The sequence below is a fragment of the Fusarium fujikuroi genome, chromosome FFUJ_chr03 (assembly GCF_900079805.1).
Source record: "Fusarium fujikuroi IMI 58289 draft genome, chromosome FFUJ_chr03".
Classification (NCBI taxonomy): domain Eukaryota; kingdom Fungi; phylum Ascomycota; class Sordariomycetes; order Hypocreales; family Nectriaceae; genus Fusarium; species Fusarium fujikuroi.
This window is the reverse complement of record NC_036624.1, coordinates 182,433-206,009: the sequence shown is the minus strand read 5'-3', so window position 1 is coordinate 206,009 and position 23,577 is coordinate 182,433. Positions and strand designations below refer to the sequence as shown.

At 48.1% G+C, this 23,577-nt stretch overlaps 14 protein-coding genes; 8 read left to right on the top strand and 6 right to left on the bottom strand.

Moving 5' to 3' along the window:
- Positions 1-159: 159 nt before the first annotated feature.
- FFUJ_02165 (related to 3-oxoacyl-(acyl carrier protein) reductase) lies at positions 160-1,214 on the bottom strand (the record flags this gene model as incomplete). XM_023573864.1 has 4 exons in its annotated part: positions 160-433; positions 488-974; positions 1,029-1,069; positions 1,129-1,214. The coding sequence occupies 4 exons, from the start codon at positions 1,212-1,214 to the stop codon at positions 160-162; spliced, it is 888 nt and encodes a 295-aa protein (XP_023427317.1).
- A 412-nt stretch (positions 1,215-1,626) lies between these two features.
- On the top strand, positions 1,627-3,120 carry FFUJ_02164 (probable acyl-CoA dehydrogenase; the record flags this gene model as incomplete). XM_023573863.1 has 6 exons in its annotated part: positions 1,627-1,912; positions 1,963-1,988; positions 2,053-2,230; positions 2,292-2,487; positions 2,582-2,613; positions 2,666-3,120. 6 exons carry the CDS (start codon positions 1,627-1,629, stop codon positions 3,118-3,120), a joined length of 1,173 nt encoding a protein of 390 aa, XP_023427316.1.
- Positions 3,121-3,448: 328 nt separating this feature from the next.
- FFUJ_02163 (related to 5-carboxyvanillate decarboxylase) lies at positions 3,449-4,721 on the bottom strand (the record flags this gene model as incomplete). XM_023573861.1 has 2 exons in its annotated part: positions 3,449-3,941; positions 4,006-4,721. The coding sequence occupies 2 exons, from the start codon at positions 4,719-4,721 to the stop codon at positions 3,449-3,451; spliced, it is 1,209 nt and encodes a 402-aa protein (XP_023427315.1).
- Positions 4,722-5,559: 838 nt separating this feature from the next.
- On the bottom strand, positions 5,560-7,176 carry FFUJ_02162 (probable aldehyde dehydrogenase; the record flags this gene model as incomplete). XM_023573860.1 has 3 exons in its annotated part: positions 5,560-6,138; positions 6,192-6,702; positions 6,761-7,176. The coding sequence occupies 3 exons, from the start codon at positions 7,174-7,176 to the stop codon at positions 5,560-5,562; spliced, it is 1,506 nt and encodes a 501-aa protein (XP_023427314.1).
- Positions 7,177-7,564: 388 nt separating this feature from the next.
- FFUJ_02161 (probable L-PSP endoribonuclease family protein) lies at positions 7,565-8,017 on the top strand (the record flags this gene model as incomplete). The annotated part of the gene is made up of 1 exon (XM_023573859.1): positions 7,565-8,017. One exon carries the CDS (start codon positions 7,565-7,567, stop codon positions 8,015-8,017), a length of 453 nt encoding a protein of 150 aa, XP_023427313.1.
- A 599-nt stretch (positions 8,018-8,616) lies between these two features.
- FFUJ_02160 (probable nuclease S1 precursor) lies at positions 8,617-9,682 on the top strand (the record flags this gene model as incomplete). XM_023573858.1 has 2 exons in its annotated part: positions 8,617-8,741; positions 8,794-9,682. The coding sequence occupies 2 exons, from the start codon at positions 8,617-8,619 to the stop codon at positions 9,680-9,682; spliced, it is 1,014 nt and encodes a 337-aa protein (XP_023427312.1).
- Positions 9,683-9,755: 73 nt separating this feature from the next.
- On the bottom strand, positions 9,756-10,207 carry FFUJ_02159 (probable brt1 protein; the record flags this gene model as incomplete). XM_023573857.1 has 2 exons in its annotated part: positions 9,756-9,836; positions 9,896-10,207. The coding sequence occupies 2 exons, from the start codon at positions 10,205-10,207 to the stop codon at positions 9,756-9,758; spliced, it is 393 nt and encodes a 130-aa protein (XP_023427311.1).
- A 628-nt stretch (positions 10,208-10,835) lies between these two features.
- On the top strand, positions 10,836-12,090 carry FFUJ_02158 (related to transaminase type I; the record flags this gene model as incomplete). XM_023573856.1 has 2 exons in its annotated part: positions 10,836-11,312; positions 11,368-12,090. 2 exons carry the CDS (start codon positions 10,836-10,838, stop codon positions 12,088-12,090), a joined length of 1,200 nt encoding a protein of 399 aa, XP_023427310.1.
- A 427-nt stretch (positions 12,091-12,517) lies between these two features.
- Positions 12,518-13,732, top strand: FFUJ_02157 (uncharacterized protein; the record flags this gene model as incomplete). Its single annotated transcript, XM_023573855.1, has 1 exon — positions 12,518-13,732. One exon carries the CDS (start codon positions 12,518-12,520, stop codon positions 13,730-13,732), a length of 1,215 nt encoding a protein of 404 aa, XP_023427309.1.
- Positions 13,733-14,202: 470 nt separating this feature from the next.
- Positions 14,203-16,014, top strand: FFUJ_02156 (related to C6 zink-finger protein PRO1A; the record flags this gene model as incomplete). XM_023573854.1 has 3 exons in its annotated part: positions 14,203-15,033; positions 15,089-15,553; positions 15,607-16,014. 3 exons carry the CDS (start codon positions 14,203-14,205, stop codon positions 16,012-16,014), a joined length of 1,704 nt encoding a protein of 567 aa, XP_023427308.1.
- A 544-nt stretch (positions 16,015-16,558) lies between these two features.
- On the top strand, positions 16,559-17,674 carry FFUJ_02155 (related to transaminase type I; the record flags this gene model as incomplete). The annotated part of the gene is made up of 1 exon (XM_023573853.1): positions 16,559-17,674. One exon carries the CDS (start codon positions 16,559-16,561, stop codon positions 17,672-17,674), a length of 1,116 nt encoding a protein of 371 aa, XP_023427307.1.
- Positions 17,675-18,095: 421 nt separating this feature from the next.
- On the top strand, positions 18,096-19,786 carry FFUJ_02154 (related to pisatin demethylase; the record flags this gene model as incomplete). XM_023573852.1 has 4 exons in its annotated part: positions 18,096-18,926; positions 18,986-19,219; positions 19,268-19,588; positions 19,637-19,786. 4 exons carry the CDS (start codon positions 18,096-18,098, stop codon positions 19,784-19,786), a joined length of 1,536 nt encoding a protein of 511 aa, XP_023427306.1.
- A 285-nt stretch (positions 19,787-20,071) lies between these two features.
- Positions 20,072-21,979, bottom strand: FFUJ_02153 (related to transcriptional activator Mut3p; the record flags this gene model as incomplete). XM_023573850.1 has 4 exons in its annotated part: positions 20,072-20,269; positions 20,314-20,587; positions 20,632-21,885; positions 21,933-21,979. 4 exons carry the CDS (start codon positions 21,977-21,979, stop codon positions 20,072-20,074), a joined length of 1,773 nt encoding a protein of 590 aa, XP_023427305.1.
- A 433-nt stretch (positions 21,980-22,412) lies between these two features.
- FFUJ_02152 (uncharacterized protein) lies at positions 22,413-23,449 on the bottom strand (the record flags this gene model as incomplete). XM_023573849.1 has 3 exons in its annotated part: positions 22,413-23,013; positions 23,073-23,290; positions 23,345-23,449. 3 exons carry the CDS (start codon positions 23,447-23,449, stop codon positions 22,413-22,415), a joined length of 924 nt encoding a protein of 307 aa, XP_023427304.1.
- Between the last annotated feature and the right edge of the window lie 128 nt (positions 23,450-23,577).

The window sequence follows — 23,577 nt, the reverse complement described above, 5'->3', positions numbered from 1 at the left end:
GTATGACATATCAAACAGTTTACATTACACGGCAACATCGAGTAGCGTTTATATAATATTATTACTCTAACTGCTGAATAGAGCAAGCTGGAATCGTTGTCTCTGCGCCCAATTAACCACAACCCTCAGTCGAATAATAAGGCTCACTCATATACGCAACTACAAGTATCGTCCTCCAGCACACTCGATACATGATCCAGTTACATATGCCGACAAAGGGCTGGCAAGGAATAGAATAACCCCCGCAGCATCCTCGACTGTCCCTGGGCGCGATAAGGGTATTTCTGATACATCGCGAAACTTCTTAGCAGCGATAGGAATGCCCGTCTGGATAGTCTTGCCCCCGACGACAACAGTCTCATCACTTGTAGGTGGTCTTGTGATTCGAGTATCTATCCATCCATATGCTACGGCATTGCATCTAACCCCGTACCTAGAAGTTATGAGCTTTTAGCTGCATTGCGATTGAAAGATGCAATTAACATACCTGGCCCATTCTGAGGCAATAGTTTTCGTTTGGCCGACTATACCCATCTTAGCTGTGGAGTAGTTGATTTGTCCCATTTGTCCATGTAGCCCTGATGTGGATGAGATATTGATGATGGTTTTCGGCATTTCACGATTCTCTCGGGCCATCCAATGTGACGACAAAGCACGAACCATCCTGAAAGGAACATAATTATGAATTTTCATAATCACATCAAACTTATCGTCATCCATCTTGTGGATTGCAGCATCGTAACAGAAACCAGCGCCGTTAATGAGACAATGGACTTTCCCAAAAGTTTCAAGGGCAAAAGCCACAGTCTTTTCTGCAAAGCCGTCTTCAAGGGCGTCACCAATAATGTAGGCTGCTTCATAACCGCCGGATTGTAGTTCTTGAACAGTCGCGCTAGCTTTTGACTTATCGACGTCGGCTATGATGATTCTTCCTCCTTTAGAAGCCAGGAGGTTTGCAGCAGCTTTGCCAATTCCTGCACATATAATGGTCAATGGACATTGCGTATGATATATGTCTTGTCGCGTACCTTGGGCGCCACCAGTAATCAACACAACTTGGCCATCAATTCTGTGGCACGATTAATAAGACACTGTAACTTTTATCACTGAGTTGTATGGCAGGCTTACCTAGAAGGGTCACCCTTCATTAGGCGAGTAGTTTGATCACCGTCTGGCGCCAAATGATTTGTGATATTCTGGATACGGCTTGACATGATCAAAGTTGCTATAGGGTCTAAGTTTGTTTGGTAGTGTTCTATGCTTCATGTGACGGATGAGCAATAGAGGTCATGAGTTACTGCAAAAAGCTTAGTATGATAAAATTATTATTATAAGACATACGTTAGTATTCTCAATTCTTAAGTTGCGAGGTTTTCATTCCGCGGAACTCGGTATACGGAATTGCCGGAACTCTATGCACGGAAATGTCGAACTTTGGCGCCGTGGAAACCTACAACCCGATTAACCTTGACACGTCAAAATCAAAACATCGCTATAAATTCAACTCGTATATAGTTGGTAAATTTCTATTAATTACCATTACGATAACATAAAACGGTATTGACTTAACTACATACTGTATATCGCAACACAGTATCACCTGTTGCTTGTTTTAAAATATCCAAAATGGCCTCTACACTTACAAGCAATATTCCTTTTGCCGATCCTGTTTGGCATAAAGATTCTTCTCATCCCTACTTTAAAAACTCTCATCGGAAGCTCCAGCGGTTCATTAGAGAGTATGTTGATAGTGAGATCACTCCCAACGCACCGGAATGGGAGGCTCAAGGCTTTGTTCCCGATAAAGCGTATGCGCGCCACGCTGAGCTCGGCTTCCTTGCAGCTGCAGTATTCCCTCTGCCTAAAAGCTCCTTGAGTGGTGTTTCCCTCCCCGCGGGTATCCCACTGGATGGTTCGTTGCCAGCCCCTTAGTATATCACAATGTTACTGACGACTGGAAAGAATGGGATGAGTTCCATGATTATATCGTATGTTGCCCCTTACTTTTGGAATACATTGGTTTGAAGACGTCGCAGTCGCTGATTTATACAGCTAATTGATGAGATCGCTCGTTGCGGTTTCCTTGGCGTTGTCTGGGGTATCAATAGTGGCGCTACAGTAGGAGGTGCTCCGTTATCAACATACGGAACAGAAGACCAGAAACGTAATTACTTACGACCCTTACTTACTGGACAACAAAAGCACTGCCTCATGGTCACTGAGCCTGATGGTAAGGCTACTCTCTCAACTATGAATAGTTTGGAATACTTGCTGATACTCACATGACACAGCTGGATCTGATGTTGCTGGACTCACCACTGAAGCTGTCAAGACCGAGGATGGAAAGCATTATGTGATCAACGGACAAAAGAAATGGATCACTCAAGGGCAGAAGGCTACACATGCCCTATGTGCCGCACGCACTGGAGGCCCAGGTCACAAGGGATTGACAGTTTTCATTCTCGACATGAAGACAGGGGGTTACGTGTAAGAAGATGGAAAACTCTGGTGTAGCTGCCAGCGGTTCCACTTTCGTGAACCTAGACGACGTAGTGGTCCCTGTTGAGAATATTCTTGGCAGGGAAGGGCAAGGTTTCGAGATTATCATGTCTTGTAAGTCGGTCTTGTTTTGGTATGACAGAAATACTTACCTATTGATACGCAGCATTCACGCATGAACGTCTCTGGGTTGGAATCACAGCCTTGCGTTTGTCTCGAGTGGCATTGGAAGACAGCTACCGACATGCTCTTCGGCGGGAAACGTTTGGCAAGAAGCTTTTCGAGAACCAGGCAATTCGTCTCAAGTTCAGCAAGATGGTTGGTTTGATAGAGCCTGTCCATCACCTAATGGAGGACTTGGTACGCCGATCAGTTCGTGTGCCAGCGCTTGAGTTTTCACCCTGGGCTGCCCTGCTTAAGATGCAAGCTGCTCATAATCTCGAAACGATCTCTCGTGAGAGCCAACAGATCTTTGGGGGCCTCGGCTATTCTCGAGGAGGTGCTGGAGGCCGTGTGGAGCAGATCAGTAGAGATGTCAGAGTTTTAGTAGTTTCTGGTGGAAGTGAGGAAATCCTTCAGGATATGATTTCTAAGCAACAGAAGAAACTAGCTCGACTATAAGAGATAAAGGATTAATACTTTGTATAATTAGTTCTTGAGCCTAGAAGGACAACAACATTGGCTGCGATCACGGGCAGGTTTTAAGATGATGTACCAATTACATACTTCAGAAAGTTGCCTCCGATCCAAACTGGTAAGGGATTGTGAGTTATAGAGAGCGAGTTATAGCCTACAGCTGGAATTCTTTGACACAGAGGCTTGAACTAAAGGGGCCAGCTAACTCTGTGAACAACAAACAATTATAGTTCCCATAATTGTTCTCAGGTGTGTACGACAAGTTGTACCCAATTACTTATGAATTCGGTATAAATTCCATAGCTATATTATTTCAGCTTCGTTTTAATACGTTTCTTAAGCTATCTTTATATGCGTTCTGGAATCTTTCATCCAGCTTCAGGAAGTCAATGGCATTTCCAGCTAGCATCATTGCACGCTGTTCCATCGACAGAAACTCAGAGAGTGATCCGTCGGACGTCAACATCTTGCCTGCTTCAGGAACTTCGCCAAGTGGGAATGGGTAGTCACTCCCCATGAGAATGCGATCCACTCTTATCTTCTTGCAGAGATATGCAAGGAGATCTGGGTCATGGACCAGGCTGTCTATCCAGAGATTGTCACCTGAGCTCAGGTGATCTGAAGGACTTCGGCCACCCGCTCTTGAAGCAACCAAGTCTGGCCTGCAATTGTATCCGTGTTCAATTCTTCCCATCAGGGTTGGGAACGCCCCTCCTGCATGAGCAAAGCAGAAGCGCAATCTTGGGTATCGTAAGAGGAGACCGGAAGATGTCAAGGCCATCATCGATAGGGCGGTCTCACAGGGCCTAGTGATAAATCAGTGAGTCTTTTGGTTCCAAAATACACCCATTAGAAGTAACCATTACGTACATTCCGATTAGCCACGAAGACCAATACTGACCCCATCGATGTTCATTCTCTTTGAGCAGAGAATAGCCCAGCGGATGGACAAAGACTGGCATATCTAGCTCTTGACAGGCAGCCCAAAATGAGTCCAACCTAGAGTCGTCGAGGTTCATATCACCAATCGTAGTTCCAATCTCGACGCCCTTTAGTCCGAGGGTATATTTTGCTCTCTTGAGCTCTTCAACAGATGCTTGCACGTCCTGCAGCGGAACCGTCGCTAGACCGACGAATCTGGTCGGGTATTCTGTGCACACCTGCGACAGGTGATCATTGAGCGCCCGGGCTAATTGGGCGACCATTTTGCCTGGCTTATCGTAGAAGAACAGGATTGGAACTGTACTCAATACCTGGACGTGGACACCAGACCGGTCCATGTCCCTTAGGCGTACTTTCGGGTCAAAACAGTTGTCTTGAACGGTCCGGAAATGTTTGGAATCGATAAAGATATCAACTGATTCGCCATCCACTAGTGATGGTCTTAGTTCAATCCATGAGTTGGATTGTGTACCGTTTTGTTCAGGATCAGATAGCTGTGGTAGGGTCCGCGGCATAACATGTGTATGAAGGTCAATGCGATAGAATTTATTGTCAGTCGTCCCAGATGAGTGTCTGCCTTCAGGTTTGATGCCGTTGAGGCATCCCTTGCATTGGACGGTCATTGTCAGTGGGTCAATTGCCATTGTGGATAGGTGTGAAAATGTTCCTGAAGTGGTAGCCAAGTCTGGTGTACCGCCCCGACATCTCTTTGGACAAGCAAATTTGGGATCTTTGAAATGTTATATCGTTTTGGAAAGACTTAACTACTGATTGCGTGGCTATTCACCGCAGAGACTACACAGCTCATTATCCGACGGGCGGCCCGCGCATGTATGGGTGGGGGCTGCACCATGATTTAACTGACATGCCGGCCTGTCCACGCTGGACACATTCCGGCCGACTGTAACGTAAATTTCGGGCATGGCCAATCACCCTCGCGAGATTCCATCGGTAGATGTCTGCTAGTGGAGGATTTAGAGCTTCTTCAAGTAGTTATATAGGTCTGTTAGGAAGGATCATCAATGCCGAGCTAATAGAGTTTATCCATATCCGATCCCCCCAACGAGGCGGGCCGATTGCCGAAGTACATAACCTATACTCTACGAAATCTCCGATTCAATAGAAATGCTATGCGATTACCGTATTTCATATTTATTATATACACTAATAGAATATGCGTATTTCCTGAGGTTGACACATAATCAGTTTTGCTCTGTCTGAATCATTCCTTTGCACAATACCTGCGTAAACAGACCAAGCTGTTGTTAGCCCTCCTGTTGCCATGAAGATGGGTGTTTGAAGTGCCCGATGAAGGATTGGAAGTATGGGCTAGGCGAAGTAATGCAGTTATTCGTCCAGAACTTGATAATCATGGCAAGTTATACGAGCGGGATAATCGCAGACTCGTCATCTACCAAGAAGATATCACTTTCTGTTATAGTGACATACGAATCTAAAGTAGCCCATCTACTGGGACAGGCCCTACATTGGTAGGTGGAGAGTCCTCACGACAGTAAAAACATCTCGACTGTAGTTTCCTCCCTCTCGCCCCGTGCCAGAGTTCTTCATCCCACCAAATGGTGTACTGAGCTCCCTTACCAACCAGCAATTGACCCAAACAAGCCCCGCGTCAAGCTGCTCGCCGACACGTCTCATCCGTGCACCATCCTTGGTCAAGAGAACGGCAGCAAGTCCATACGTGCTATCATTCGCCAGCTGGACACACTCTTCTTCGGTTTCGAACCTGGAGATAGTGACGACGGGGCCGAATATTTCCTCCTGCATGATTCGTGACGATGTACTGACATCGGTCAAGACTACTGGCTCTACCCAGTAGCCGCTGCTGGGTTCCAGTGGCGGCACAGATCCAGTGATGAAAGTGGCATTCTCCTCTCTGGCCAGTGCGAGGTACGATACGATCTTGTTATAATGCTGTAATGAGGCTACAGCGCCTGTACGATCGCCACATTTGTAATTTGCCTCGACATATGTTTTCAGTGAGGCGACGAATGAATCGTAGATACGGGATTGGACGTAGATACGAGAACCGCATAAACATATCTAATGGGGTCAGTATTGAGAATCCAAGGTATATATAAATCGACATGTCTTACCTCTCCTTGGTTTTCAAAAGCCGCTGTTGCGGCTGTTTGGACTGCCTTGTCGAGATCCACGTCATCAAAGACCAAGGTCGGGTTCTTACCACCCAGCTCAAGGGAAATGTGCTTGTAGATCTGGTCCGCCGTATCTCTACGGATCTTGATCCCCGTTGCCGTACTTCCAGTGAAAGAGACGCCCTTGACAAGCGGGCTTTGTACAAGTCGCGAGCCTGTAGTAGCCCCGTCACCGAAGACTATGTTGATGACACCAGGTGGAATCTTGGCGAGCCGGAAAATCTCGCAGAGTAGAAATGCAGACATGGAGGTGAATTCTGAAGGTTTGGCGACTGCTGTGCAACCAAAGGCAAGACAAGGCGCGATCTTCCAGGTCAGCAAGTATAAAGGCATATTCCACGGAGAAATGAGCGCAAACACGCCAGTTGGTGAGCGGTGTTCGTAGGTGAGAGCGACTCCATCAATCATCCTCACGGCGTTCTCTTGATGCAGAATAAAAGTCGAGAAATATCTAAACAATGCCCAAGTTAGTGAAACTCTTTTTCAATGCTCCGTGGGTATGTATCCACCTGAAATTTGTCGCAGCCCGATCTACTTCGACTCTCGCCCGTGCAAGAGTTTTGCCCTGATCTATGCTCTCCCAAACTGCAAGGAGTTCCTTATTCTCTTCTATCAAGCACGCCACTCGCTCAAGCAGGCTGGACCTGAAGGCTGCTGTCGTTTTGGACCATGTTTTGAACGCATCAGTAGCAGCCTGCAGCGCGTGGTCAACCTGAGCAGTGCTGCTGATCGGGACCCTAGCAAAAGATTTGCCGGTCTTGGGATTTATGGAATCAACGTAATCCGCTGTCAACGAGGTATCGAATTCATTGGAGACATAGTTCTGTAGAGAAAGTTGCGCTGACACGCTGTCCGAGGAGATGAAGCGCTCGGCAGACTCCAAGGTCTGGAATCGCCAGGCTGTTTCAATGGGAGAGTCTGGCATTTGTGCTTGGGTTGGTTCTGTGCTTGTTAGTCGACTGGATACGTGTAAAAAGATGTTGCAGTGTACTTAATCACAGATAGAAAAATAGCACATTAGAGACCGTGAAAACCGATTACGGCACCGACTCAACCGCTGTCGGTCGCTGTCATGGTCACGGAAGAAGGTCGCGGCCCGAATCCCGCTCATCCAAGATAGCGTCGGCAAGCGGGTAGCCACCACTAAAGTACATACTAAAAATTGCCTGGCACCCGCTTGACTGACTATGGTGCAAGATACTAATTCTCGCGTTCCTAATTCTTATCAAACCTACCTCTTCTCAATGCATATCAGTGATTGACGCCCCTTGGAGAATTTTGAATTCTTAGTATCGACCACAAAGGCATTCAAAATGGCATCACAGAACGGCGAACCCTTCTTTCTCCCCGCTGAAAGGGCTCAATCGCTCGCCAATTATCCCCACGCTCGGATAATACAGCAATCAGCCAAAACCATTTTCGTTTCTGGTACCTCGTCACGTCGCGGCGATAACACAGTCGTCGGCTGCATTACAGACGCCGACGGAACGCACCACCTTGACATTTCCCTGCAGACAGAAGCGGTGCTGCAGAACATCGGGGCCATTATTGACGGTGCAACAAACGGCGCATGTGGACTGCAGAATGTGGTCAACGCTACTGTCTTCTTGACCGACATGAAAGATTACGCTGGGATGAACAAGGAGTGGAATAATGTATGGCCTGACAAGACCAAGGCGCCTGCGAGGACCTGTATACAGGTCGCGGCTTTGCCGAATGAGAGGTTGAACGTGGAAATTCAATGCACTGTTTTATGGGCAGAATAGCTTGTTGATTCCTGCTCTGGGATTGGACACTATGGCCTCGGTTTCTGAGAGCGATATCCAATGGCTGTGCGATAATAAGAAGAGATCTGCAACTACTTACGATTATCCCTGCTATCGACATGCCGATTAGCCGGCCAGTCAAGTTTGCAGATAACTATCAGAAGATAAGATAAAGACACTGTCTTATTGCACTGAACTTACGGAGTACGGAGCACTCCGTACTATAGTTTGGAGATGAATTATACTTCTTTGGGCAGGTAAATAATGTCATTCAACTTGTGATCTTCAAATCAAATACCTACCTCCCTAACTAGGTGTTTCAGACCTTCTGGTATTTACCTATCAATGGGCTATCTACAAAACGTGCCGGCAATTCTGTGCCGAGCAGTAGCGCTTAACAGCATTTATCAAAGGACCTTTGTCCGGCACATCAGACTGAACTCGGCTATAAGACCAGATTTAGACAATTGAACCCATATGTCGGTCGCTCAACTAAGCCAGGTCACCGACTGTACAGTTGCGGATTATGTATATAGTGTCAGTCCAATTCTTTCACAAGTATAGTAATAGGATCTGTTCAAAGCTCGTCTGATCTAAACATGATGCTCAAATCTCTTCTCTTGGCCTCTGGAGCCATCCGTGCTGTTCATGGTTGGGGTGTTTTAGGTCATGCCACTGTTGCCTACATTGCCCAGCACTTCCTCGACGATGACGTTGCCACCTGGTGAGCGTTTACCACTGCGCTATCTAGTTCACATGTACTGATATCAGAATAGGGCACAGGGTGTTCTGGGAGATACCTCAGACTCATACCTTGCCAACATCGCCTCGTGGGCTGACACCTATCGCACAACTGCAGCTGGAAAATGGTCTGCCCCTCTACACTTTATCGATGCAGAGGACAGCCCACCAACAAACTGCAATGTCGACTATGACCGCGACTGCGGAAGTTCTGGGTGCTCTATCTCCGCTGTTGCCAACTACACTCAACGTGTAGGAGATAGCCGTCTGACAAAAGCAAACAAGGCTGAGGCTCTCAAGTTCCTCGTCCACTTTTTGGGTGATATCACCCAGCCACTGCACGATGAGGCCTACGAAGTTGGCGGAAACGATATCAAGGTCACCTTTAACGGGTACTCGGGTGATAATCTGCATTCAGACTGGGACACCTATATGCCCGAGAAGCTGATCGGTGGCCACGCCCTGACCGACGCGCAATCGTGGGCCAACACACTCATCTCTGATATCGTGTCTGGCTCTTACAAGTCCAAAGCTGCTTCTTGGATCGCAGACAGCGACGTGACTGATCCCATCGGATCAGCTACGGCCTGGGCTTCAGATGCTAATGCTTTTGTCTGCACCGTTGTCATGCCCAACGGTGCTGCAGCCTTGCAGACAGGCGATCTCTACCCGACATATTACAACTCTGTGATCCCAACCATTGAGTTACAGATTGCCAAGGGCGGTTACCGCCTGGCCCATTGGCTGAACAGCATCTACTCTGCTAAGATTGCGACTCGTTCTACGCATAAGCTGAATGCGCGAAAGCCACTGCCAGACTTGATGGGAAGAGATCTGCTTCCTGCTGCCCGACCTTTGAGTCGTGCTAAGTTGGCGAGGGAGGCAATGAGTGGAAGCTGCTGTGGTTCAGGACATTCTCATTAGAATACACGTTTAGTGGAAGGGCAATGATTGATTTGGGGAGTTCTCGGCTATGTGATTAGTACTATTCACACTATTATAACTGATAGCCAGCTGTAACCTCAATCTCAACATCTGTGTTCAAAGGCAGCTGATGGACAGCGACGCAAGTCCGACACTATAGTTGTGAATGTTAGTCAAAGAATAGAGCTGACGGATGCGTGTAATGCTACTCACAGGCTTGGGCTCAGTAGGAAAAAACTCATCCCACGCGGTGTTGAAGGCCCCGAAATCCTTCATGTCAGCCAAGAAGACATTGGCCTTCACCACACGGTCCAGGCTACTGCCAGCGGCTCCGAGCACGACCTGAAGATTCTTAAGCGCCATGCGAGCTCGGTCCGTGACAGAACCGGGGACCAGATCGTCGGTTGCGGGATCAATGCCGATGGACCCGCTGCAGTAGACCATGCCATTGTATTTGACGGCTTGGGAGAACTGAGGGAGAGGTGCACAAGCGTCGGGTGTATAGACTGCTTCAAAGCCCGACATGATGAATGATAGTGATAGGACAGAGTGAATAAACAAATTGTGGGTAAAGAAGAAGCTCTTGAAAATGGGATTCTTGTTTAGTGAAGAATCACAAAATTTCAGAAGGTATTGAGATTATATAATTCACCCTGGCACCTCCACTTTTACCTCTTGAACGGCAACCATGACTTATTGCAGTATTTTACGCGGCAGAAATCACAAAATGGAGCTATCATCAGTGGTGTCCGTCTTTGATGGCTCCACTACCCTAGAGTGGAGATGTTTAGAAACTCTGAGTTGCAAAAGCTGGGGACCAGTCTAAGCCAAAGAAAGCAAAGTAAGCGGCGCTACCTGTCTTTGGCATCATCAACGCGGGTCTACAGATCATCCCGGCACATGCCGAGGACGCGAGTGGGCCTCGACAGACGCCGCCGGCTGACTTAGTGACCACTAACCAATAGACAATCCGTCGAACATCTGGGCCCTGCTCGATCTTGACATCCATCACATCAAGGGCGTAGACCACTATCTAGTCTAGCGATAGAATCGGATATTTAAACATCCCTTCTAGAGCCTTCAACTCGACCAGCAGACCAAACAAACAAACTCACACCAGAACATACATACACGTGTCATCTAAGCATTCATCATGGTTCGCATCACCCCCTTCGCCGTAGAGCAATGGATGGACGCCTATGAAACCACTCCAGGCGTCCTCAACGTTGCCGAGACATGCGCCGCCTCCGTCTCCATCGACGACTTGGTAGCCATGTCCAGCGGCCCCGCCAAGAGCCCCATCGACACGAGCATCAAGCTCACGTATGGCGCGATCCCAGGATCTCAGACTCTTCGCGAGCGCATCGCTGTCCACTGCAGCACTGAGGGCGTGCAGTTGGCGCCTGAGGATGTCATCGTCACTCAGGGCGCTATAGGTGCTAATTTCTTGGCCCTGTATACGCTGATAGGTCCTGGTGACCATGTGATCTGTGTCTATCCGACGTATCAGCAGCTCTACGACACTCCACGCAGTCTCGGGGCAGAAGTGACTCTTTGGAAGCTGAAGAAGGAGAATGGTTTTGTGCCTGATGTGGATGAACTAGCGGGTCTGATCAAGCCAAACACCAAGGTACGGATTACTGCTCACTGTTTTTACGTTCGACCCTAGATACTGACATGGTTAGATGATCATCATTAACAATCCCAATAACCCAACTGGCGCACCAATCCCAAACAGCGTTATCGACCGTATCGCCAAGGTTGCAGAGGATAAAGGTATCATCCTCTTCTCTGACGAGGTGTACCGACCGCTCTTCCACGGCGGTGCATCGGGCGGCGATCACACTGAAGTGCCCAAACCAGTGACGACACTAGGGTACCACAAGACCATTGCAACAGGATCAATGTCCAAGGGCTATGCCCTAGCAGGCATCCGCGTCGGATGGATCGCCAGCCGAGATCGATCCATCATCTCTGCCATCATGCTCGCACGCGACTACACCACCATCAGCGTCTCCCAGATCGATGATCAAATTGCCAGGTTTGCCTTATCACCCGAGGTCAAGCCCACCTTGGTACAGCGGAATATCGCCCTCGCTAGGACAAACGCAGCTATCCTCAAGGAATTCATGGAACGGTACAAGTCTGTTTGTTCATGGGTAGAGCCCATGGCCGGTACGACGGCGTTCATCCGCTTTAATGACAAGAATGGGGACCCTGTGGATGATGTCAAGCTTTGTCTTGATTTGTTGGACAAGGCTAAGCTCCTATTTGTTGCAGGATCTCGCTGTTTTGGAGGTGATACAGACTTTAGGGGTTATGTTCGCATGGGCTACGTCTGTGAGACGGATGTGTTGGTTGATGGTTTGAAGGAGCTCGGAGCTTATATTGACAAAGTCTTACTGTAGACCTGCCTTCATTATAGTCTCCTTAAGGCGTTGCAAATGTCAACATGTCTATCCGTTACTCTGTATCATACAAGGTAAATGAAAGCATTGTCGGGGAGTATAAACTCTGTATGCCTATCCCTCTCTGAAGATGCACTTATACATCATAAGGCCATTAAGGCATAGTACAGCATTGCCGTTCTATTATTGCTAATACCAATAATTCACAAATGTAAGTCACATAGGCAAGTCAGTAGCAAGCCAAGGTATTTTGCTAGCTTTGTAAAGTTGTTACGTAAAATTAAATCGGAAAGAAGGGGTGTCCGAACAATATTTCCTATATAAGGTACCTATAGAGAGCCCTCCACTTGTAAAGGAAATGTGATAAATACTTTACCTCAAAAGTCAATCTAAAAACGATTCAAAATACACACCCTTATCCTCAATGATGTCTCTTCGGCAGAGCCACCAAATGGAGGAGCTGGGTGTTTCCAAGGCAGCATCAAAAGTCCTCAACTGGCGAAGACCCTGCAAGCTCGAGATAAAACTCGCAGATTACTACCTTACGAAGATCTACTCGTCTGGGTCTCTTGTACAAGGCCATTTAACTATTTTACCGATTGCTGATATTTGCGCTTCCTCAATCACTATCTCCCTCGATGGCGTCACGACGATTCGCACAGTCGGACAAAAGTTGACAACTACGACTACACACCGCTTGCTGAAGATGGACTTGATTTCCCCAGATATTCTTGGCTTGGTCGGAACAACGCTCAGGAAAAATGGCTCGTATGAAATACCTTTTCAGTTCACTTTGCCCGATCAACTGGACTCGACGGCGTGCACGCACAATGCTGTATCAAAGACTGCCACGGAGACGCATTTATTGCTCCCTCCAGCAGTAGGAAGAGATTGGGATCGAGATGACATGAGCCCTGGGGTCGTCAAGGTTGAATATGGAATCAATGCTTGCGTCACATCGAGCACGCCTCTGGATAAGGGTCACGGTCAAGTCTTTACGACCAAGAGAACCATACGATTCATTCCAAGATTAAGCGAGAGCCCGCCTCTGCATGTATCGCTGACAAGCCCGCGATATAAGCTTCAAGGCACGAAATCTCTCCGGGGTAATTCGCTCAAGCGTCCGTTTGGAACCATCAGCGCTGCAGCGATGCAGCCTGAACCACTTCATCTCCAAGCGTATGGAACCGTCATTGTACCCACGGTCATTGATGTCACATTGACGTTCAATCCTGACATCGATGGAATCACGCCCCCGAAATTGGACAGCACATCTCTTTCCCTCCGATCCTACACTTGGCATCAAGCCGACCCATACCAAGCATTTCCTGACCAGGATGAAAAGCCCAGCCTGAAGCAACCATTCGTTGTGACCATTGCGTTGGCCGTTGACTGTCCGCAAATAACATGGGCACGACATGGTGATCATGCACTGGAGGACAAAACTCCAGGGAGCTCGTCTGTGGAGTTTTACAGTTCTACGCTGCAGCTACCATTATCTGTCTCGGTCGGTAACAAGACCTTTTTGCCGACATTCCATTCCTGTCTTATTTCTAGGACTTATGATGTGTGCTTGCGTCTTGGGTTCAAGAAGGGGGATTTGACAATTGTAGCACCTCTCCAAATTATAGCTGATCCTTAAACTACAACATTTTACGGGACCTAGAATATCGTGCAATTTACAGTAGCCAGTAAATATTATCTTTATATAGCGGACTATCGAGTTGAAGTTGTTGTGATTATGTTAGGTTGCTTCTGATCTTTGGACTGGATATACCATGGCTTACGGCATCCGAGACAAACAAGGTGTTGAATAAGTCACTCGCTGGCTGGGGTCGAGAACTTACATCGGGAAGGCTAAATCGCCCTCTTGCAATTCTGTTGACCGACTGATTCTAGATTTGGCTGCTGCTCCAAGCAATTCACTTAAGCTGGCCACGCTAGGCTTAACAAGGGCTTACTGGGAGGCAAGTCGAAGCGCCTCCGAGTCTCGAGCCCGGAACATGCTGTGATTTGTCTGCTAAAAAGATAGTGGAGAAGCATGACCTCCAAAAGCTCCGCAAACTCCGAGTTGCTCCAAGTACATCGTTTTCTCCCTCTCTATCAGCAATCATGAGATCATCCCCCAGTGGATGCTGGACATGCAAACTCAGACATCGGAAATGCGACCTCCAAATCCCTGCGTGTAGGGAGTGCACTGACCGACGCCTTCCGTGCCATGGCTACGGCCCCAAGCCTGCATGGATGGACGGATCAGCTGCCGAGCACCAAGACCTTGAGCGAATCAAAAAGGCTGTCAAACAGTATCTCAAGAAGCTTCGGAGAGGTCAACAGAATAAGAGCCTTGGGAGAGATGCGGCAGTCGGATCATCGACTGAGCGACGGACCCGGGTCCAGGCACCGTCAGCTCCAGGCGTGACCGACCTTTCAAGTCCGTCATCACCACAGACAGCTTTGCATCTTGCCTATGATAATTTTGAGTCCCCAGAAACGCTTGCAGATGCTAGCAGTAGCCTCACAGTCACTCGAAGCTCATTTCAGGACTCAGAAGCCGTACAACCTGTCTTGACATCACAGAATCCCACTCCGTCTTGCGTCTTGTTTCCCAGGCTGGCATTCCTAATCATGTACTATCTCGACCATGTATTTATCTGGCAGTTTACTTACTACCAGTTCAAGTCATCCTTGGGGAACAGAGGCTGGCTTCTCACATGTCTCAGCAACGGCGGCTCGCTATCGCACGCTGCGCTGGCACTCTCCACCTTGCATCGAGATGTATCTCAGAAGAGGTGCTATTATAGCCAGGAAGCATTCGAGTTCCACTCGATGGCCTTGAGAGAGCTGCGTAATCTCTCGCAGCACACTGAGACTGAAACGCTCCTGAATGATCGGGCTAAGTTCTCGGAATTTATAGCAGCGAGCTTGACATTGATTAGCTTCGAGGTAGGTCATTTAATTAATTTTATCTTGCTGCATGACTTATCCTCTTATTTGATAGGTGTTCAATGGAGCTGAGTATGATTGGGTTCCGCATCTCGACGCCGTCACGGCTGTCCTCGCTATGTATTCACCGGGTGCCTTGCTTCGGACTTCATCTTTATCAGAAAATGATTTGCCTTCTCCGATCAATATCTCGGCTGACGATGATCCTGAATTGCAAGGAGATTTCAACTTTCTCGTGGCTGAAGCGTTATGGCATGACATACTGGCGTGTGCAACAACGGGGCGAGTCCCACGAATACCTTATCGGCAATGGCTAGAAGGCTCAAGTATCGTAATGGCTGACCTGATGGGCTGTTACAACTGGGTCATGATTGCAATTGGAGATTTGGCACATCTCAATGCCTGGAAAAAGGATATGGAGCAGAAAGGGACCTTGAGCGTGCCGGAGTTAGTGAGGAGGGGTCAAAAAATAGAAAAGGAACTACAAGACGGCATCACCGAACTAAAACGAGCTGCGAAGGTGAGTCCTAATAGCATCGTCAGGCTGCATAACTAACAAGTCAAAATGAATAGGCAGGAGGGGATATTCGAGGCAATGTTTCACCGGCTCCCTACGTCTCGCATATTTTTGCACTTGCATCATTAGTCTTGTCGAGCACAATAATCTCGGGTCCCTGGGCATCTCTTCCGGAAGTCAAGGACGCGGTTTCAGAGTCGGTCATCGTGCTGAGGAACTGGCCCCAATCCGTTCCTCTCCGGGGACTTGTTTGGCCACTCTATATCATTGGATCCATGGCCGAGGCCAGTCTACAGGGTGTTTTTGAGTCACTTCTATATAGAATCCGAGAAGAGAGTGGAGGGTTTGGAAATAGTGGTACTGTCATTAAGCTCCTGAAGGGCCGTTGGGCCGCGCCGCCCATTCGTAATGATGATGGGCTAGAAATGGTGTTCGAAACAGGAGGCAATGTATTACTTACCTAGAGCCTTCCCTTGGAAGCAAAGATGCTTCAATGACAAATTTAATTTGGAGTCCTTTCATAAGTAGGCATGTGACCGTGAGCGTGCCATATGACATTCACAGAGTGAGGACCTCTTTGATGAGAGCTCTGTTGTCAAGATAAGACTTCCAAAATCTGTATAAGAAACATGGGTAATCATTACTCCCGAAATTCAGTTATCGTGGAAAGCAGACTGGGAGTTTAACAAGCCCCACTGACACCAGGTCCATGGGATATGTCTTCCACGGATACAGTCGGCTCAATGGCAGTCATCCTAGGAAGGCAAGTCGAAGCGCCAGTAGCTTGAGAAAGCATGGGAATACTTGCTGGCCAGCCAATGGTCATGAATCTCCCGGTGACATTACACTTCATCCTTGATCGATTAACATAAACTCTTATATATATCTAAGGCTATAAGCCCTCGCCAACAATGTGTCTGCCATTTTTTACAACCATCAAGTACTTCAAGCATCCTGTGTCTCAATATTTGAACACAAATCATCTACCCTACCTCACCTCACGAAAAAATGAAGTTTGAGCGCATGCCCATCGAGATAGAGTCGCCCGAGGAGTACGGCTACGACAAGATCAAGTACAACCTCTCAGAAAGCTCCGTTACCGACCAGACTCTGGAGTCACTGGACATCAGGCTCCCAAATCTTACGCTCCTTTACAATGAGCACCGCGGCGAGACCAAGTTGCGAAAGCTCATCGCCGACGATGCTGGCGTGAGTGAAGACGACATTCTCATTACCTCAGGGGCTGCCGGTGCGCTGTTCATCATCACGACCTCTCAATTGGGTAGCACCCCGGACTCAGAGCGTAATCATCTTGTCGTAGTACGACCCAACTACGCAACCAACCTGGAAACTCCAAAGGCTGTTGGCTGCGAGATCTCATACATCGATGTCACTTTTGAGAATGACTTCCAGCCCAACATCGATCAGGTTGAGGCTGCTATCAAGTCCAACACTCGTATTGTGTCCGTGACATGCCCACATAACCCTACCGGCTCTACACTCTCTCGGGAGGCACTCGACAAACTTGTTGCTATCACAAAGAACAAGGGTGTTCTCCTACTTGTCGATGAGACATACCGGGACATTGCTTTTGCCGAAAAGCTCCCTGTCGCCGCCTCTTTGGGCGATCATGTTCTGAGCGTCTGCTCACTTTCAAAGTCCTTTGGTATGCCTGGAGTCCGCATCGGTTGGCTTATCACCACCAACAAGACCCTCCAGGAAACGTTCCTCGCTGCCAAGGAACAGATCAGCATCAGTGGCAGTGTCATCAACGAGTGGATTGCAATCGATGTCCTGTCCCGACGTGAGAAAATCTTGGGCGACACAACGAATGAGATGAGGGTCCGACTTCAGATGGTAGAGTCTTGGATCGAAAGTGAGGAGCTGCTGGAATGGGTCAAGCCGACTGGTGGCGTCGTCTGCTTTCCTCGTATTAAGAAGGAACCTAAGGGCGGATTTTCGGCGTTCTACGAGAAGCTCCTCAATACGCATGCGACATATGTTGGACCTGGTCATTGGTTTGAAATGTCCGATAGCTTCTTCAGGCTTGGCTATGGATGGCCTACTCGGGAGGAGCTTGAAATAGGCATGAAGGCAATCTCGGCTGCGCTGCGAGATGAATAGGATGCGTATTTTGGATACTCGCGTTCAATAAAATTTAAAAACAAAACATGGAGCGTGCCTTGATGATGACTACTCGGTTTGAACTGCCCGATAGAATTTCCAGATTCAGTATGAATGGCCTCACTCGGGAGGGGTAGATAACGGAGCGAGTTTAAAAAAATATCTCGGTGCCGCAGCGCTAGATATGCAGGTAGACCAGAACAGTCACAACGGCCCATAACATTCTGAAACACTCCAGTAATATATCACTGCTGCATCAAAGCCAAGGTCAGCTTGCATACTCCCGCCGCCGAATCTGGGATTATCGCCGCCACCGAGAGGGATTTAAACCATGCCTCTGGGTATATGATTCCAGCCCTACCAATTCTTCAGGCTGTTCAATCTCCTCTGTTCCTTATCAAACCGAAGACAACTCATCAATATGCTTCTTGAGCACTTTACATCCAACCATTGGTGGGCTGCCGCTCTGGCCATCATCGCTTGGTACATCGTATCTTCTATTATAGCATGGCATCGTCTACGTCATATACCCGGGCCTTTCTTAGCCAAGTTTTCATATTTTTGGCTTGCCCGATTAGCGCTCAGTGGCAAACAATACCAGGCTCATCTTGAGCTCAATAAGAAATATGGCCCTATAGTCAGGGTCGGCCCCTACGAGGTTTTTACGGATGATCTGGAGTTATTGCGCAGAATCAACGGCACAAAAAGCTCATATGCTAAAGGAGCATCGTACAGCGGTTCCCGATTGAATCCCTGGCATGAGTCTCTTTTCATGATGAGGGACCCGATAGCCCATGACAAAATGAAAGCAAAGCTTATCTATGGTTACAGTGGAAAAGAAACAATGGGTCCGGAAGTTGCTGTTGATGAGCAGATCATGAACCTCATCCATCTGATACAGGATAAATATATATCTAAGCCTAAAGAGTTCCGTCCGCTTGTATGGTCAAAAACCGCAGGCCTCTTTACTTTAGACGTCATCTCCCGCCTTGCGCTAGGCCAGGAATTTGGCTGCTTGAACAGAGACGAAGACATGCACTCTTTCTTCGACACGCTGAACGATTATCTGCCTGTTGTTTCGTTAACAACCGACGTTCCATGGCTTCGGAATATTGTCTTCTCTCCCCTCTTTCTCTGGCTGTTTGGTCCGAGTATCAAAGACAAGAAAGGAATAGGGAAAATGATGGGCCTTACCAATAAGGTTGTTGAGGAATTCTACTATGGTGATGGCCAAGTCAAGCGGGATATGCTCGTGAGTCTCTTTTATCTCCCGATTGAGGAGTTTTAGAGCCTTACTAATACTCCCTGAAGAGTTCATTCAAGAAGCACGGGTTAAGCAAAGATGAATGCGAGATTGAGTCAATATTCATGTTCGTTGCAGGCTCGGACACCACGGCATCCGTTCTCAGAGCAGGCATGCTTCACATCCTTGCCACACCCCACGTCTATTCGGCCTTGAAGAAAGAGATCGCAAACGCTATCCGTGAAGGATGGGCTTCGAGACCAATCAGCAACGCAGAATCGCTTTTTCTGCCATATGTACAGGTTCGTAATATGATTTATTAGTTGCAACATAACTAAAGATGTGAACAGGCTGTTGTATATGAGTGTCTTCGAATACGCTCTGTCTCGACGAACATGAGTTTCAAGGAGGTTCCAACTGGCGGTGAATTCCATAACGGAACATATCTCCCTGCAGGCACCAACATAGGAATGAATTTCTCAGGGCTCCTCCGCTCAGAGACCTTGTTTGGCAAGGATGCTCACATCTTCAGACCAGAGAGATTCACGGAGGTTGATGATAAGACAAGTGCGAAGCTAAAGCGAGATGTCGAATTGACCTTTGGGCTTGGGAGATGGAGTTGTTTGGGGAAGCCGATCGCCTTAATGGAGCTGAATAAGATTTTCTTCGAGGTACGGACCAAACCGATGTAATTGCTCGGATGCTAACGAGAACCCTAGCTCTTTCGCCACTTCGACTTCCAGCTGGCTGAGCCACATCAGGCAATGCAGTTTGACTCGTATATGTTGTTTCGTGACAAGGGTTTAGTTCTCAGAGTTACTGAATCAGACCTTCGAGATCTGAAGTCAATAAAGGAGGACATTTATTGAAAGAATTAGATGCAGAGTGTTATTATCATCAACCAATTGTGAGAAATGACACCAATCACGGGGCCGACGTTTATTGCTATGTGCAATACCATAAGAGGGAGACATCGTGGATGGGAGCGATGGGCGAAGCGATTACTAAAGGACAAGCTGGGTACTATGATTAGGGAGTGGAATCAAATTCAGCAAATGGTTTATATTTGACAGGCTTGAGCGCCAAAGGATATGGTTGGGTTGGACAGATGGCTAAAACGTGGCTGGTGCTGATGCGCTGATTTCGCTGATTGTCTATTGCTTGGCAAAGAAGTTGAAAGAGCTGGGTTTGAGTACATTGGGCACAAGCCGCGTGAACCCATCTTCCCTGGCCTCTGCTACTATGCCGGAGAACACTTCTGTTGCCTTCGCGCCCAGAAGCGGCATATTGGTAAGGAGGCCCTGCGCGAGTAGCATGGGGTCTTGAGAACCTGAAAGGCGGATACGCAAGTCCTAAGAGGTCAGCAGAGTTGAAATTTCGTGTGATTCAGACTTACTGCATACTGGCCCCATACTCCTTGGGTGTCATCTTCACTCTGGTTCGACAGATCTGCTGAACTGCGTTGTGCAAACGACGCAACATCGTACAGCTTGGAGCAAAACTCGATAAGACCATTCAGATCACATTCCTCTCGGTCTTGGAAGGTTTGAAGAAACACGGCGAATGTCCTAATTGATTCGACGTTCAACGGCACCTCTGAATCTCCAGGACCATTGAGCACTGCTGTCAAGAGGATCAGAACAGCGCAGATTGGGTAGCAGATCATTTGCCTGAGATATCAGTATACGAAATATATAATCAGGCAGGCGCTTACCATAAAGACGCCAATGGCTGTGAGTATAGACCTTGAAGTAAGGAGATTGTGGCTCGGGCACTATGTGTGGGGAGAAGTGTACTCAGATGCAAATTTGGCGAATCTCGTTCGATCAGTGTGAGAGGGACATTATAGTGCTTCCCGATGGCTGTATACAGTTTCCAAGTAGAAGCATAGTAGGCAAAGTGGAGCTGTATGGTGCCGAGATTGTCCACTTGGTCTAATGCTGTAGGCTGAACGTCTGAAGGCAGTCCTGTCCTCCATGACTCGAGGTCGATATCCAATTCAACAAGATCCTGGATCATCTTATCACAGTTCTTAGAGAGTGACGAGGCACGACGCGAGCATCGACTTATTCTCGACTGAACCTGTGCCAATGATGACATATGCCTCAGTAGATCTGTACTGGGACCAGCGTCTGTTACGAGGCCCTGTGATGGGAGCTCGGTATCAACTTCTTCGTACGGGGCGGGAAGGTCAAGGTTGAGCGACGCATTGCATCGGAGCACGTATATCATCCAGAAAAGCCCCTTGCGCCTTTCTATGTCGATCACGTTGTTTGACCCATGAATATCTTCCAAGTGCAAGCCAACACTGTAGCCAGCATGCGCCGCCGCGGATAGTAGTGCCGTAAATGCGCGGGCGTCAGCAGTGCCCCTCATAAACAAAGCCATAGCAATCAGCGCTTGACCGGAGTCGATACCGTCACCGTGCATGGCGATCTCTGGGAAAATGAAAGAGGCATTTTTGAAGTATGCCCATGAAAGAGGGTACAAGTCTTTTATTGCCTTATTGTCAGCTTTCCATTGAATGCCAGTAGCAAGTAGAGCGTTCAGCGTGGCCCAACGAGTAGGATTAGCGTGACAGTTTGATGGGCCCGCTGAATACTGCTCATTGAAAAGCTTCAAAACATCGTCGGTACTGAAGAGCGACTGTGCTTCATACATGTCTTCTAAGGCGTGGGGTATCAAGTGTAAAATGTACTCTGTCAGGGGGAGTGGGGCGAAAACTTTTCGTTCAGGGTTGATGTTGTTCTTCTGAGCATGGATTATGGTGCTGGTGACCTCTTCTGGCCATGCCGACGGCAGGGACTGAATTTGATCAGCCGCTGTTGTCTCATGGCTATCGGATATCTCATCAGAGTGTCCAGGATCTACAGACCCTGGACTTACATCGAGATTCACTGTAGGGGAGCCTTTTAGTGCAACTTCGACAGTCTTTAGTCGTTCCTCGAGTGTTTTGATGTACTGCTTGCTATTGGCAATCAACGATTGAGTCCCTCATGTTGTAACGGAACGCACCTTTTGCCACGCCCCCTACCTCTCCGCTCACCGTAGTGGCATGTCATCTTTCGATTTAAGCATCTTTGGCAACTCGGTAATTTGCCGTCACATCGTACTTTGCTGCCTCTACACGGAACACAAGCCTATTGGATTTAGTCCTGCAGGGTAAGACGTATGGCTGCGGGGGCTTACATTCCCAGTTCGTCGGCCTGTTCCATCAGCGACGGCCCGCGCGTCTTGAATATCCATTCCGCTCGCTCAGTAGTTCGAATTACTGATAGAGGGTATCATAGAATAAAGAGTCAAGGGGTTTCATGCTTGTCTTTGAGGTTGGCGTTGTTTCTAAAATCGACCCAATTGATTAGTCAAATGTCACAAGGGTCGGAATTAAAATACACCCGACATCACTTAGTAATCATAGACAAGGAATGCTTATTCCCCACAAATTCCTTCCTGTCAACCAGGACTCAATTATTGATAAGCTAGCTACTGCTGAATCTACTTTCCCCAAGCCTCAAAGAGAAGGTCCTTGATCTTTCGCGCCTTGACCTCAGGGAACGCCTCATTGAGCGTACGCTCAGGCTTGAGGTCGAACTCCCCTTCAGCAAACATGCGACCAAAAGCAGCACAGAAGCCCTGGAGCATCTGCTTGGGGAAGAAGGGATACATCTGCGGGTGAGAGGGCAGCTCTGTGACCCTACCGGCCTTGAGGTCCTCGATCGAGTCATGCGTGATCGTGAACTTGACGCCCTTGGCCTCCTCGGCGTATTGCACGAATTGATTCCACGAGACCTTGTCTCCAATCACATACGACGCCTTGTCCCATTGGGCAGCGCCAACAAGGAACGCGATAAAGCGCGCGATGTCAAAGGTATGAGTGAAAGTTACAAGCTCGTCGCCAGATCCGGGAATGGCGGCGAAATTGTTGGCGACGTCGACAACTAGAGCGAAAGGGCTTTGGTAAGACTTGACCTTGGGGAGAACCCAGGTGTCGGCGAAGAAGCCGTTGTAAACGACAGTGTACTCGAGTGTCGAGGTTGCCTCCAAGGCAGCAATGACACCGCGCTTGGCCCGAGCGATGGGAAAATACGATGCGATCCTACGCTCGAAGGTTAGCCTTGTTCTAAGGTTTGAGTGACATGGCATTGCAGCACTGACTCTTCAGTGTATTGTATGCCATAAATACTGGGGATGTATCGTTTCGTAGATGCTGATTTCTCCGCTGCTTGGATCAAGTTCAGCTCGGCCGAAACGTCATCTAAGGCGTTGATGGTGGATATGACGATTTCAATGCTGTTGGTATTGAGCGTCGCAGCAAGTTTATCGACGTCGGTGTAATCGACAGCGATAACCTTCGCTCCTTGTAACTCTTTGGCCTGGAACATGTGTCAGATCTCTTCCTGTCAGGTTTTGTAATGTGATATAATTACCTCTCGAGCCAGGACCACCACGGTATCCTGACCCTTTTCGACGATCGCTTCAACAATCGCGCGGCCGAGCTTTCCGGCGCCTCCAGCGACAGCAATAATAGCCATGGTCTTCGTGTTTTGTTTCTTTTGCTTCTTCTGTTGATAAAGGTGTATGTCTATCCAGATACAATCAATGAGAGATAGATGATGGATGATAAGAGATATTCCGGGAGGTACAGAGACTATTTATGAAA